This window comes from Podarcis melisellensis (genome assembly GCF_964234715.1).
Source record: "Podarcis melisellensis genome assembly, chromosome: 5".
Lineage (NCBI taxonomy): Eukaryota > Metazoa > Chordata > Lepidosauria > Squamata > Lacertidae > Podarcis > Podarcis melisellensis.
In genome coordinates this window covers 61306738-61323171 of record NC_138537.1, presented here as the reverse complement: position 1 = coordinate 61323171, position 16434 = coordinate 61306738, and the positions used below count along the sequence as shown (strand labels likewise).

Sequence of the window (16434 nt, the reverse complement as noted above, 5' to 3'; positions counted from 1 at the left end):
AGCTCTTCTTCTTTTCCTTCCCTTCCCTTTCTAGTTTTGCTTTTGTGGTTGTGATATCATGCTTCCTACGTATTTGCTAGAATATCAAAAACCTCAAAGACCTTTTCATGATAAATTATTGGCATGCAAGTTGCATCCTGGGAAGAGAAACCTTTCAAGGAAGCTTCAGGTGTTAATGTTAACTTTAGTTCCAAAGATGTTCTCCAGAATTCTGCATTCATTACTTTGAAATGCCAAAGGAATCTATGGACTCAGCATGCTTTTGATGTAAGTTTCTAAAATAAATTTGTGTGGACTTTCTGAAAGATGATCAATAAGGACAGAAATGTCAATTCCTCAGCTTTTTGATTTGTAGCAAATGAAGTGGCAAAACGCCTTTGGCATTAGTTCAGCATTCATATATATTTTATTTATCAAGAAGACAATGACATTTGGTGGCAAGGGATTGAAGGGCTTCTTAATGAAAGCTGCATTATGTAGCAGCTAGTACAAGTTTATATAATATATTTTTTAAGTGACTCATTAAACAGCACCTCAAGTTGAGCCTTTCTGTATTGAGAAGAAATGCGGTCTACAGTGACTCTCTCTTCTTGAACTTTTCAAACAAAAGCAAGGATTTTCGTTTTACAAAAAGATGCCTTGCCTTCTAGGAGGCTTAGAAAGATATTTAGTTTACCATGCAACAGTGAAGGAATAATGTTATTGCTGGGTGGGTGGGTGTGTTTTAAAAAATGAAATTAAGTTAGTGATAACTCCAAATACAATGGGGTAATTAATGCATAAAGAGGAAAGACTCACTTCCAGCACAAATGTGTCACGCTTTTGTTCTGATTCAGCGGGGGTGGGATGTTGGGTGGTCTCCTCACATTCTTAAGAAATGCATGAGAAAGGAAGGAAAACTGCAAGCCATTTCTATTTGCTTTATAATTGTATGTGTGGCTTGAACCATAGATATTATCTTCGGAACATGCACACTATACATTGGAGCCGTGGTACCTATGGTCCCCCAGGTGTCATTGGACTACAGTTCCCATCGTCCCTGAAAAGTGGCCATGCTGCCTGGGATACTGGGGAGTTGGTACCCAACAATGTCCAAAGTACCACAGATGCCCACTGCTATCTTAAGGTATGTCTAGATTGCACTTTAAAGTGGCCTGGATCCAAAGATCTAATTTAGACCTGCACATAGGCTTTGGCATACCCAGGAGGATATTATTTTATTTTATCTGCCTTTTCTTCTTTGAACAGAAGACACCCACTATGCAATATCACATGCCACTTTTAAAAGCCGATTCAGTTCACGTGGGATGTGTGACCGTTGTTTGAAAAACTCAAACCCAGGGCATTCTTGAATGTGTACAAATAGTTACACAGTTCATTGGCATCCCAGACACTAAGGAGACGTGTGTTTCTTCCATTGTTGTGCTTCACATTTGGAACTAACCCACAAGACAGTCAATCAACGTTGTATCTAGGCAGGGAAGCATGACAAGGGGCAGTATTTAACTACATTTTTAAGCACTAGTGCAAAGGGTTTACCCAAGTTCCTCCCACCCCCACACACATCCCACATTATCCCTAAATTTGCTAGGAAAGGCAGATTTGAACCTTCCAAACAGATAAAGTAGCCCGAGGAGCCATTAGAGCATTAGGAAATTGCTGCCACTAACCCAACGCTACTGATTGAGGAACTTGTTTGAATAGGAAAGATAACCCGCTGTATATAGTTGAGATGTACAGAGTAAGCTTATTGAGGTTTTACACAAGAAAACCAAAGATCAATCATATATTTTTGAAATCAGAAGAAAAATCATACCTGAAATCTCCTTTATTGTTAACTATCCTTTCAGCAGGGCAATAAGGTGCAGCTGTTTCTAGTACAACGATTTCTACCTGCTTAGACATGTTTCCATAGGAGTTGTTGACCATGCATTCCCACATTCCTGTTGCATCAAAATCAATGCTGGACAAAATAAGCTCACTACAAGAGAGTAAAAAAGGAAAGCAAATTATCAGCCTGACTTAAAAGGTATGCGACTCCGAAAACTCTCCATAGGGCAGAGCTCTTTAGACCACAGTGATGTTTGTTTGGTTTACTTATTAATAATAATAATAATTTATTATTTATACCCCGCTCATCTGGCTGGGTTTCAATTCTGCAGCCCTCGCTACACACTCAAAAGCTTTAGGACAGATACCTGTATTCTTAAACCTATTTATGAAGGTTTGTGACCAGTAACTGACAGCATGGTGGGGATGCATTACTCACCTGACCTCCCTCTGGCTGTGTCATTGGTGGAGATGGAGGGACAGGGTGAAGTGCTGGAAAGGTGCTCATGAACCATATTGACCTCCCTGGCACAACACCCCTCTTCCTCTCTGTCCCTGTAAGCAACAGTGATTCAGCTGGAGGGAGGTCAGATGAGGTTCAACATGTCATCCGCTACTGTATGCAGCTGATGCTGGAAGTATGTAACCATTCAAAGTGAAGCTCAGAGAGGCCTTCCTGTTTCTACTGAATTCCAGCTGACCTTGGCTTCTGGTCCAGTTCTGTTGTGAACAGAATAAAAAAATCTGCCACCCAATTCTGCTTAGAGAAAAACCCTGCTGTGTCCCTACAAACACTCCCCCCCCCCAAGTGAACATGTTTTTTCTGAATTTGACCATTGATACAGATACTGACAACAATCCAACGTAAGCACACTTTACAACTTGTAGATACAATGATCTTAATTTGTAACGCATGGTAGTTTTAAGATAACAAATATTTATATTCCCTGGTTTGTTTATAATTTGTTTTTGTTGCTACTGATGTAATTCATTCTGTAACCCCAGGGTGAAAGGTGGAATAGAAATAATAATGAATAAATAAATTCCAGATTGTGGTCATGAGTTAAACAAATTAAGGTAGTTATTGATTTTAATGTGGTTTTGAAAAGCCGTATGTGATTCACTTCCAGAAACATCTTATAGAAGTTCCTTTAATTTCTCTAAGCATGATCATCTTTAACTTCTATGCATCCTGTTATTGGGATGTCTCTATAGTTGTAGGACTTCCTTCCTTGCTGTCCTGATTTTTGTGCAAAACAAGAATTCAAAATGAAATTTTCACTAATAAATGATACGACAAATTCAACAACCAGCCTTCCACACAGTGCCAGATTTATGTATAAGCTAAACAAGCTATAGCTTAGGGCCCAACTCTCTTGGAGGCCCCCCAATAAAATAAAGAAAAAAACACACCTGGATGTACATTTCCAAAATATACGATAAAAAAACAAATAAAATAAAATCTACATACAGCAGCAGTGTTTTATGTTGTGTAGGCTCCTATGATGTAAGTAATGGGCTCTGCCTGCTAGCCTGCTCCCTAAAGTATCACTCCTTTGCTCATTTCTATATGTGCAAATGGCTTTAGATACCTATTAGGTCCATAAATTACCATATAGTATATATGCAACACAAAAAGCAGTGGCAATGTGTTGTTGACAAAGGACAGCTGGACATATAAAAGGCCCCACTACCTTCAGTAGCTTAGGGCCTCATCAAACCTAAATCCAGCCTTGCTTCCACACCATGTTTTCTTTTGGACACAATGGTGGTAGACAATTCTGCACACTAGGCACTAATGGAACACTGCTTTGATCCTCCAGAGAAAGCATTCCACAAAATTGTAGTAAATAGCCTTTGGCTGAAATGATTCTATAGTATGAGTGTATCTCATGAGAATTTGGTGTTATCTTTCTGCTGCAACTTTAAATATAGCTGAGTTTATTCTACTTAGTTGTGGCCCTGAGCTTGCAAGGGTGGAAAATCCCAAATGCACTTTTAGAATGAATCTCACTTATAGCTCTCTTAATGATGCATGATAGTATTTAACTCTTGCACAAAGCATCATTGTTACAGTACTTACAGGGACTAATTCATTAGAACTCTGGGTTTCAAAAAAGTCATACCTTTTTATGGCAGGAATTAAATGCATTAGTTTAATTAAGCAACAACGACAAGGTGTGTTATAAGATACCAGCATACAGATAGCAATAAACAGCATTTTCAAACTGCAGCCTGCCGGTTGCTTGTAACTGACAAAAATGTCAGCAAAAGGTATTCCCTTCCTGTAAGAACTGGATTGCTGTAAAGGTTACAGAAGCTGGCTGTTGATATAGAAACCAGATATCTCAAATGACAGCGTTGCCATTCAAGTTATGTTGAACCATCAGGTCAGCCAACACCTTCCATTAAGGTAACACTGGGTGACCTTTATTTTTACGTTATAATCTCTCAACTCAGTAGGCTGTTTGAATACAAAATTGCTTCTCTTCCCCTGGCCCCCACCCCCCACCCCGCTCAAAACGGACTGCACTTTCCTGGAGCTTACTATTTATAACATTTCCCCTAAAACAATAAATAAAAGCTTTCTCCAAGACATATAAGAGCAGGCACTTCAGTATTTATCTGCTATGCAAGGTTTCTGTTTACTTGTGTGTGTATGCATGTGATCCTTGACCTGAAGTCTACAGTATGACAGTTCATTCTGCAACTTTAAGAAGGCAGTCGCTGCATCACAGTGCTGTTCTTTTTCCATTTTATAACCTGCTCACAAATCAGGATTTTAGATAATAAATAACTGCAGGCTACATTTTCAACCAGTATTGCTATTATTTTGATAATGCCAAGGTCTATAGTGACCAGGGCCGTCTTAAGCATATCCAGCGCCGTGGTGCAAAGATCCCTCCGCCCCCCGCCCCCCCGTTTCCCAAAGTTGTTGACCTTTTCCCAAGCCTCTGCGGGGATCGCTCTCCTCCTGCAGAGGCTTGGGAAGGAATCTGCACGCCCGCCAGCCATATGGTTGATGGGGCACAGCTGGCGGGCATGCAGGGAAAGGGGAGGCAGCCGGCAAAGCCGCCAGCTCCCCTACTCGCTGGGAAACCAATAGGAAAGACGGCTCTGATAGTGACAAGCCACAATGGGGAAATAGAATAAAAAAGCATCCTTGGCCACAACCCTAATCAGGAATGGCTCAGAATCAGGGTTGGTACAAGGTAACTGGGGGGCAGGATGCAGGAGAGAGTGGTCTTGGGACAGCAGGGTGAAAATCTGTTAAGTCCCTCCCTGGGACAAAATTCCTCACTTATGGCACACACACACACCTGATAGTTTTGGCATTTCACAGGGTCCTGATGCAGCCCACCCTAGCCCAGGGGTCATCAGTTGGCAGCTCCATGAATTCCTCTCACCCATCATTGTGATCCAACTAGCCCCTCTGACACATCTGCTTGAATGACTCAGGACATCCATCTTGAATATAACTACAGTGGTACCTCTAGAAACAAACTTAATTCGTTCCGGAGGTCCGTTCTTAACCTGAAACTGCTCTTAACTAGAGGCACACTTTCGCTAATGGGGCCTCTTGCTGCCACTGCGGCGCTGGCACATGATTTCCATTCTCATCCTGGGGCAAAGTTCTCAACTCGAGGTAATGCTTCCAGGTTAGCGGAGTTTGGAACCTGAAGCGTTTGTAACCTGAGGTGTTTGTAACCCGAGGTACCACTGTAATGGGCAAAATTAGACCTGATGTGAAATAAATCTTTGCTTTTATTTGCAGATTTTAAAAATAGATGCAAACTGCATCAGCTGGGGATATCCAGCTGGGGCAGTCCTGGGGGGAAATCCTTCTTTTGAAGCAAGCCTTTGTATCGGGCAATTCCTAGCTGATGCAATTTGAATTTTTAAAAATCTGCACATTAAATGCAAATCTGCACTTAGTATCAGGTGTAGTTTGGCCCTAGGAATCTGCTTACATTATCTAAGCATATGAGAACATTACCCAAGCAATTTGGGATTACTCTCACAAATCAATACCTTTATCTTGAAGCTGTTTACAAGCACAGTGAATCCAAGGGTCTGGGATCAGTGCTAATGATTCCCATTAATGACTTGTGTTTCAAATTAGAAAGAGACAGTGATATGCACTGCCTACATTTTTCTATCAATATTATATCTAAATGGAGAAAACACTGGCACTTTCTATGTGTTCAGCCCCTGAGTCTTTAGCCAATTAAAATTAGCGGCTATTCACACAGATACAAACATAGTTTTTATAAAACAAAAAAACAAGATTATTTTTAACACTTGCACTGGGGGAAAAGACCCTGTCTGCAATATCTCTTGTTAATTTTGACATTCTTCCTCACTTAGCCTTCCTTGAACCCTGACTGTAGTACAGAAAGAAGTTAAGTGTAAAAGACCATGGATATTGACTGTTGTAGGAACCATCTGGCTGTGGCAAAAGATGGTAATTAATTTATACTCTTCAAGGTATCCTAGGGGCAGTGGTTACTTTAGTGAACATCTTTACTTACTTAGCATCTGGATATGACAAGTGATGAACAGATCCTGGTCTCCCTAGAAGCCCTGTAACAACTGAATTTAGTGCAGAAGCAAAAGTTCTTAAAAGAGAATTTAAAAGAGAAGCTTTGCCTATCTTTGCTGTTCTAGCTTCTCATGTTCAGCATGCTCTCTTTCTCTTTATGGCTTCTTCAGGAAAGCACCAGGCTTCCTTCCTCTCTCAGGTAACCTATACACATACACAACAGTAAAGCTGAAACAGCATTACTAGTTGTTTCATGGCACTACTGTTCCAATTGCCATTCCTTCCATGAAATCATTAGCCAGTTGGGATCAGAGGCAACAACAGCACAGAAATGACCAAGGCTTTTGGCCCTGCTTACACAGTGCTATTTATTATTATTCCGTTCATTTATTAAATTTGTAAACCACCCTTCATCCACAGAGCTCAGCACATAGAATTACACTATAAAAACACGAAATACATAATAAAAATAAGAACCAAAACAGCAAACAAATATTCCACCCCTGTTACAGCAGTTCTGTGTGAAGAGCCCCTGTTAAAGATGATCTCAAGGGGCAAGTCTTCAGAGACTGGTGTCTCTTATTGCAAAGACAAATCCATCAGACATTTTGAAATTCTGCCACCTTTTTCTCCTGAAAGAGTCGCTCTTCTGCTTTTTCTCTTCCTTTTTGCTGGCCCATTCTTATTTGTTCGTGAGACACACTCTGCAGTCAATTCTGTTCTTGTTGGGATTGTAGATTTCATTATTGAACTGACCGTTTGATGCCTCTAGTTGCCCTGTTTATTGGACATGCATTCTGATTTGCCTGCACAAAGCTTATGGGAAGGTTAGACTATGAGACTCTGGCCTTTACTGAGTATTCATTCTGATTTGTTGTCCAGAGATTATGCAATTATCATTGATCCAGGTTTGCTTGTAGGGTGCTTGCACGTCTTCCTATCAAACATTAATTCATCCATCCATCCCACTTTTCAGTGCACTTCCCTGTCACTTTCCTAACTGCAACAAGTCTGTGTTTTTGTTTTTAAAAGTGGATTTGTTGCACCAGGGTGACAGAGTCCTTTAATCCACTTCATGTGAACGCATATGCAATTAAATATGCACTTGAATCAGAGTACTTTCGCAATAAACTTTCTTTCTAGGGAACTCTCTGAACTGTAGCTTTGTGAGGGATGTAGGAGTCCTTCTAACTACTCCCAGCACTCTTAACAAACTACAGGCCATAAAACTTCCCAAGTGGTGGACTGGTGGGCCTACCCATTTGATCTATGCCATGGGGAGATCTTTTAGGTTTGGCCCTAAAGGAGTGATTAGCCAGCAATCAGGCTAGGCTGATTCAGGATACATACTCAGTGCTAGGCTCAATGTCTACTTACATTTGTAATAATAATAATTTATTATTTATACCCCGCCCATCTGGCTGGGTCCCCCCAGCCACTCTCGGCGGCTTCCGACAAAACACTAAAATACAATAACCTATTAAATATTAAAAGCTTCCCTAAACAGGGCTGCCTTTAGATGTCTTCTAAAAGTTTGGTAGTTATTTTTCTCTTTGACATCTGGTGGGAGGGCGTTCCACAGGGCAGGCGCCACTACCGAGAAGGCCCTCTGCCTGGTTCCCTGTAACTTGGCTTCTCGCAGCAAGGGAACCGCCAGAAGGCCCTCGGCGCTGGACCTTAGTGTCCGGGCAGAACGATGGAGGTAGAGGCGCTCCTTCTGGTATACTGGACTAAACAATAAAGATGTGACCATTTTAATTCCAAAGTGTTGTTCTGTCATTATTGGTATTCTCACATCACCTGCCCATCCCCCAGTGGGCTTGCAAAGTGTTCCGTAATATACAGTGGAAATTAATTTAAGGAAAGTCATTATAATGTTCTACTGTAGCCCTCAGCACTGGCCGTTGCCCAACATAGAAACTCAGCATAGAGAAAATAACTAATCTAGGGCATGGCATTTTCATTTAGAATATGCACTTTCATCACTACAACTATGCATAACTAATTAACCAGACCTGAGGTTAGCCTTGTTATTAGTGGAGCTATTCCCTTTATTGTCTTGCAATAATATTTTTGCAATGTGTCTGTTGCATGCTGATGGCCATTTAAATGTCAGAAAGAAAAGTGACTGAGAAATAGAGGCTACAGGAATGCATTCCAATTGTCATTTCCATGAGAAAGGTTCTCAGAATCTGACCTAATTTCCTGTATGTATCTGGAAGACTCTATCTCAGTTCTGGCAGAGAAAGGAAAACAAATTACTGGGACATGAAGACTGTTTACTTAAAAAAACCAGAAAAAACCCACCCACAATTTAGGTAAAAAGTCTGTAATGCCTATATCTAATCCAAGCCACCATCCATTATTAATATGAACAAAGGCTTTCAAAAGTGAGAGTGGTCCCGAGAGCATACTGCTGAGCAAAATAAGGACCAAAGGTTAAGACATGCAAAATCAAGAGAGAATGTGCAAATCTAGCTCTTTAAAATCAACTAAAACTGGGTATCTTAGCAACACAGGAAGCTATGTTATACTGAGTCAGACCACTGGGTTCATTTAGCTCAACACTGTCTATATATGCGTTTCTCAAACTTGAGTCTCCAGCTGTTGTTGGACTACAACTCCCATCATCCCTAGCTAGCAGGACCAGTTGTCAGGGATGGTGGGAATTGTAGTCCCAAAAAAGCTGGAGACCCAAGTTTGGGAAGCCCTGGGTTTGGCAGCTCCATGTGTTTTTTAGAGAGGGTTCCCTCCCAACTGTACCTAGAAATACAGGAGACTGAAGCTGGGACCTTTGGCATGCAAATTCTGTCAGGATGCTGATTCCAAGGGGAATGCCCACAAAGCTGGGTCATTTACATATAGAGAAGTAGCTCCCACAGGGGAAGAGGAACATTAAAAAGGCCACAAAGAAACTCATTTATCCATGGAATGATTTTCCTTATGGTATAAACAGATCCTTAAATGAAAACCTGTTAGCAGCAAGCAGAAAACAAATTAAATTAAAGCTTATATGGGGCTTCTACAGATTCTTGGATATACAAACAAATGTTTGCCAGCTGTGATTTATCAGAACTAAGTTAAATGCAAGTACAATTGCATGATTTTCTTTCTCTGGGTGATAAGTAGAAAATACACAAAACTCATCTTCCTGTATCATGGTGAATAAAGGTCAGATTACAGTATAATAAGCTACTGTTGCTTTTGCCTAATCTAATCACTTTTGCCTGATACATAAAAAAGCAGGTAGGTTTACATACAGTATTTGAGATGCTGCATGGGCAATGTTTTGCACCATTCCATAAGGCAAGCCTTTGTGTTGTTTTACTCACTACCAGTGGCATGGGGCGGGGGGGGGGGAGGCACAGGGGCAGTTGCCCTAGGTGCAAAATTGTTAGGGGTGCAAAACTTCAATGCCTGGTGCTGCTTCTGGGCTTTGTTGAGAACGGATTCTCGAAGCAAGCCAGGAAGTGACCTCTCCAGACAACAGAACAAATATTTTCTTATCACTGTGGTTGCAATCTCCTGGGTGACACAGAAACCGCTAGGCAGTTGAATGTGCATGCTTACTCTGTCCATTTTCCTCCTTCTCAACACCACCTTCATTGTGGGCCCGGCCACTGCAATCCATGCTACGACACTGCTCACTACATATGCTGAGACACACACACTACGTTGGGTGTTGCAAACTTCTTTGGAGGGCATTTTAGAGCTGGGTGTGTGTGTGTGTGGAGAATGCCTGAATCTCCTGGGGAGTCACTGTTCCACATTAGTGGATTAGTGTGATAACACAGCTGCTGCACAGAGCAGGTTAGTTATCCAAATAAATTAAAATGGCTTTCGGTCAGTGGTGCACACGCAAAGCATCCCAACTCACCCAAAATTTGGTCCTTATACTTTCTTTCTTAGGCACTGCTCCCACAGAATCCTTCAACAGTTCTTAAAAAACAAATTTAAGAGCAGTCTGCAGATCTAGTAGGATTGATGTTTAAATCAGAGAAAATCTGTATGCATGCTTTGTGGTGCCATTTTCTTGGGTCTTGTCGCAAGGAGCCAAACCACAACAAGGAGCTTGAATACTTTTATAGTGGAAAGGCATACTGTACTCTTTTTAAAAAAGAAAAAAAAGAAAGAAAACTTTGCTTCTTACTTGCTTTAAATATGGGGCAATTTATAGCAAGGTGATAGTTTGAAAAATGCATGCAGAGCAGAAACAGGCCATATGATCTGAGAGATAAACCACTGGATTCCTTCAATATCACATAGGACGCCTAATAATAATAATAATAATAATAATAATAATAATAATAATAATATATTATTTATACACTGGCCATCTGGCTGGGTTTCCCCAGCTACTCTGGGCGGCTTCCAACAAAATATTAAAATACAATAGTCTGTTAAACATTAAAAGCTTCCCTAAACAGGGCTGCTTTCAGATGTCGGGTAGTTCGTTTTCTCTTTGACAGCTGGTGTAAGGGCGTTCCACAGGGCGGGTGCCACTACCAAGAAGGCCCTCTGCCTGGTTCCCTGTAACTTGGCTTCATTCATACTTCTAGGCATTCTGCCACTGCTTGAATGATTGTGTAGTCAAGTCAGCTCTGGAACCACCCAGAGCGTGGGAAGCGCTAGACAAGTGAAAAACAGTCTATTTGCAGGACTTTTTCCTCATACTTCTAAGCTACAATTCCACAATGTTGACTTTGCTTTCACAAAGCCCCCTGCTCACTAGGTCTAGCAACACAGCCCTCAACATTCAATGTTGGACCCAGACAACAGAAACAAGAACCACCACCACAATGAAACTATAGCAGCAACTGGTCTAGCAAACAGAAAACCGAGGCTTTGTTAAGTAAAACATTTCCAAGATGATGAATAAAAAGTGCTAATCTTTGTATGCTAATCCTTGATTATTTGATTGCATGCCTTTGGGAGCAGCTAGAAAATGGTAGCCAGCAGAGTTCACCAAAATAATTAATTTTAAAATTAGTATTTGTTGCATTATTGTAATTCAGACTTTCATTTGCCACCCTCTGCTTGTGTCTGACACTTCCTCTCCCTCAGAATGTGTTTAGATGTTGAATAATACTATATATCCTGGAAATCAAACCAGCACAATTCAGTTCCAACATTACTGGCCAGATTCAGTGATCTTCTGGAAGGCCCTCAACAACTTGGGTCTAGGATATCTTAAGGAGTGCCTGATCCCTTAAAGCATGGCCTGATCATGGAGATATCTGAGGGAGTCTCTGCTGGTGGTTTCCTACAGCTCAGAGGCAAGGATCATAACTACTAGAAGCTGGGCATTCAGTGTTGTGGACCCAACCCTGTAGTGGTCCAATCCTAGTGATTGAGATTAAACAGGTACCCTCTTTGCTGAACTTCAGGCCCATTACAAAAACTTAAAACAAAAAAAATTCAGCAGGCATTTTAAGGCCTGTTTTTATGATGAATTTCAATTGTTTTCTCTCTCTTTTTAAAATATTTTATGTACACTGCTTAGGAATCTTGAATATGAAGGGGTACATAAATATTTGAAAGAAAATAAGACAATCTGAAGTCCAGACCAGAAGTCCCAACACCCATCTGGCAGCAGGAAGCTTTCCATTACTTGGGAAGAGAATAAATGAGTCAGGGAGCGCTCCAGGAAAGAAGGAAGCCATAGGACCAAGTTATTGCAACGCCATATCCTCCCCAGCTCTTAATTCAGTGTTTGCCAGACTCCTGCTGCTTCTTAAGCAATCTGTCCTGTTCGCCCCTGCCTCTGGCTCAGAGGGAGAGAGAGACAAGGCATTGCCTGAGGGATTAACTGTCCCAGGACTGTCCAGGGTAGAGGACAGGACTTTATCTGACACCTCAGACTGAGAATGTGCCTCTGATGGGACCTCCACTGCTCTGATGCCGAGCCAAAGCCAGAGCCTGCAGAACTGGACAACCTCAAAGTGAGTGAGGTTAAGAGCAGATCCCAACCAGCCACTCTAATCAAGTGATAATATCACTGCTACTATCTGTAATGTTTATTAAGCTGCAAATGCTGCTTCATTTCCATTTTCAACTGCCCCAACAAAAAGCTAACTTAAACATTTGTATTTTCACCCTATGCCCCACAAGACACTATAGCTCCTGCAGTTTTTGCTTTAATCTAAGTCACATGAGAGCACATTTTGCATCGGTATACTGCCCCTGCCCCCCGTCTGTTGTGCTAAGTAGGACAACTGAACTTTTCCTGAGCTGGTTTCACAACTGTACTCCTCCAAGTATTTACACATTCTATTAAACAAGCCTTCTGCATTCAGGGTTGTCATTGGCCACAAATCAATATTTGTATCACACAAAATAAGATCTGGCTTTGGGGATGCTTGAACTATTTGCACTGGCCACTTTCCATTCATTTACGAAGTTTCAGCAGCCTGCCAAGGAAAGCCTATTCTGTTAGACATGTCGCTCTTGGCTGAACTTTGATCACTAATTCTAGAAATGCCGGTTGTTTTAATTCTTTATTGGACTGTATTGTTTGACATTTTTTCTCTTGCCGGAAGACAAAATGTGTAAAACACGACTTTCATGTAACTTTAGGTGCGCATCATGGTTTCTCCATTTCTCAAATCCCTACAAAGGGCTATCATCTCTGCTACACAATATGTTGTCAGTTTTGTTGACAGCCTGACAGTACAAAGCTTGTATATTCTGTGTAAACTCTAGCTCGCCTTCCATATTATAATCTATGGTTGGAAACGTGTTACAAAATATAAGGTGGTTAACCTTTTTAATGTTTTTTGGAATTATGGTGCCTTGGCTGAGTAGCCCCAGTAGCTGGAAATGGCTGGAAAAAGCGCTGTATTTCCCCCCTACTGAAAGAACAACAGAAAAATTCATTGCGCCTGAGAAACCTATGTATCAATATATACATATAATACCACGCAGCCATTTGCAACAACATGACTTTGGCAAGGTCTTGTTATCTTTGATGAAGAGCGCTCTGATCACAGTTCTTATTACAGTTTCATATCACTGGGAAGCCTGCATCATTTATTCATATAGCTGTGTTGGACATGGAGTCAGCCTTGGAGCATGGAGCTATAAAAATAAGCTGTCATTCTTCAGTGGCAGCAGCGTCATTTTCTCTCCCTCTCTCTCGCATACCTGACAAACATCCTTTTTTCAGTTTAAACCTACAGTGAGATTAACTCAGAGGTGTTTTCTTTTTCTTTCTTTTTTAAAAAGCCCTACAGATTAAGACAGAGCAAACAAAATCCTCAAAGATTCCTCTTTGCCTTTTGCAACAGAGCTCTTCAGAAATGGCACGATCTCACACAGAATGCTATAACACCAACAGCCAGCCCTTTTAGCATGGAACATAGAACAGACCTTGGTTACTGATCATAATTAAAAAGGAGAGACCTTAACCCCAAGTCTAGGCAGCGGTGGGGCTAGTCGCTCTGGCACCCGGGGCGGCACATATGCCGTGCACCTGGGGGCAGGGAAATCCACCCAGGGGGTGGGGCGATCGTACCCAGGGGGTGCAATCTGGCGTCGCCACAATCACGGAGGGGGTGCCATTTGGAACGGTGGGGATCACGCCAGGGGTGCCACGATCTATGGCCGTGATCTTGCCGGAGGGTGCCATCTGACATGGCCATGATCGTGCTGGGGGTGCCATCTGGGCTGGGGCAATGGCGCAACAGAGCTCCCCTGTGACTCCCAAACATAGCTCTGGGGAGCTGCACCCGTGCAGCTTGTCCTCTCCCCTGCCTGCCTCCTCCAGCTGGGAGCACAGGGGAAATGGTGGGGCAGCACAGCAAATGTCACCCCCCCCCGTCAATCTGGCACCAGGGGCAGGACGCACCCACTGCACCCACCTTGCTCTGCCTCTGAGTATAGGTTCAGATGGTACACTAAAGTTTGGCTCATGCTGTGCTGCAAGGTCCTCCCAAGGCGCCAGCATGTTTGTGTATAGGCCATGGTTTGACTTGCTGTGACATGTTAACCAGGCCAGTGTCTGGAAAATACAGAAGCTTGCCATCTTGCTCCTTGTTGAAAGCCTACATCCTCCTTCAACTACATTTCTTTTCCAGCTGCTTGCCGGGGTTTCCTGCTGCACTTTATTTAATCGTCCATACGCACTTTTATCTCATGTTTATGCCATCTATACATTTGGTGTCAACATTTTCCTTTTTCTTTTTCATCAAACCTAATATATTTAAAACATATTGTGGCTGTGCTAAAAAAATAACCTATAAAGTGAAAAGCAGTGTGAAGCTAAATTGTGACAAAAGAACATCATCTAAAATGTGTGGCCAACTAGGAAGGTCATTAAAATATAAAAACATAATAAAACGTAAACATTAAAGAAAACCTTCCCTATACAGGGTTGGCTTCAGACAGTTTGGGGGTCTGATAACCTCATACCCTCCAACATTTATCCAATGAACATTACCTGGCATTGAAAATATTGTAATGCCAGTGACAGATATGACCTGGGGCAGGGGAATTCAGAGTGCTATGACAAAAAAGGTCCTCTCTTTTGTATTACTAATTGTTACTGTTGGTGATGATTTATTACAAAAACAGATTCCTCACATTTAAGTAATTGAGAGGCATCTTGATAAAAAGTTGTCACACTTGACATAGATACTCTTTGTTATTATGTGAAACCCAATTCAGCCAACTTCATTGGTGTGCCTCATAATATACTATTAAATTTGGGGCAGCTAATCCTTCTGTTTGGGTTGAGGCTTTCTCCTTTGTGAATACAAACCATGCTTCCGAAAAAAGGGAATAGTTGGAGAAGGGCCACTAAAAAAGAAGTGGGCAGGCTGGTATGGCCATTCCATAATCTTCAAAGACATAAAAGAATTTGACAATACAAGGTAAACATTTGCTCAGGGAAATCAGCTGAATTCAGCTCCCGGGAGCAAATTTTTCAGATGCACAAATTATTTTCAAATGCTATAGGAAATATGTGGTTGGCTCATGGTAGAAATATACCATTTCAATGACTGGTAGGGAACAAGTTTCTTAACATATATATAAAAGTATACATATGACCATGGAAACGATATGTCAGAGTAACTTTGAAAAGTTCAAATAATATTATTATTGGCCAATACCTGAAAATTTGAAGTAAGAACAAATTGAAAACATATTCTCAAGTGTCCCATATGGAAGCATTTGTTGCCAAGAAAAATGTCATGATGCAGAGTCTCACTTTATAAATTAGTTTCATTAGCACAGTACAAAAAATGTTTAGGTTGTCATTTATTTTCAATTATGTCATAACAGAAAGCTAGTAATGTGGCTCAATATCTTATATTTACAAAGGAAAGACAATAAAACTGGAAGGTCTATAAATGATAATTGTGTTGAGCTGGAAATACATATCCAGAACAATCAGGATATATGGACACTTTTAGTCATTCTCTTTACAAATTTCAGAAAGTAGCTTTGGAAAGACTAGTATCTGCACTAAAGTATAGTATCTGCACTAAAAGGCAACACATACAGTTAAACACAGGGGGTGGAAGACTGCCCCTGTTTCTATGACAACACTTACAGTAACAGTTGCACACACATTAATTTGATTTTATATGTGGAGCTATACTTGAGGCTGAGCCAAAAAGGCCCTCCATTTTCAACAGCCCTTTCTAAAGCTTTCTCCAGTTCTTCTAGGAACCTTGCAAACAGCTACAAAATGCTGTCTCACCGATTTTACTGGCTCCCTATCCCTGACCCCACATGATAGATATTATTTTTGCAAGGGTCGCAAATATTCAAAAGCGTTAACTTTTGCAAAAGCAAAGTGTGTTGGCTTTCAAAAATACAATTAGTGTAATATTCAAAAGTAATGCTAGGTCATAATATTGCAATATATGGGCTACATTCTGTTAACTTCACGGGTATAGAAAGTGGGAGGAGAAGTGTTATAAAATCAAGGCATATTAGATCATATTAATCAGACATTTAGTTTTATGGTGGGTTGCAAAGAAAGTCTGCAGTTGCAGAAATGAGAGGGCAGGGCAGTATCTACCCAGTAATTTAAGCAGCAGGTGTTTGATAGAACT

At 41.2% G+C, this 16434-nt stretch overlaps 1 protein-coding gene across 1 annotated transcript in view; it reads right to left on the bottom strand.

Annotated features, from left to right (window-relative positions):
- ADGRA1 (adhesion G protein-coupled receptor A1) overlaps nucleotides 1–16434 on the bottom strand; it is a 302973-nt gene that overhangs the window by 154343 nt on the left and 132196 nt on the right. The window contains exon 8 of the mRNA XM_081912622.1: nucleotides 1817–1981. Within this exon, the coding sequence (XP_081768748.1) occupies nucleotides 1817–1981 (165 nt within the window). The remainder of the gene's footprint in view (nucleotides 1–1816; nucleotides 1982–16434) is intronic.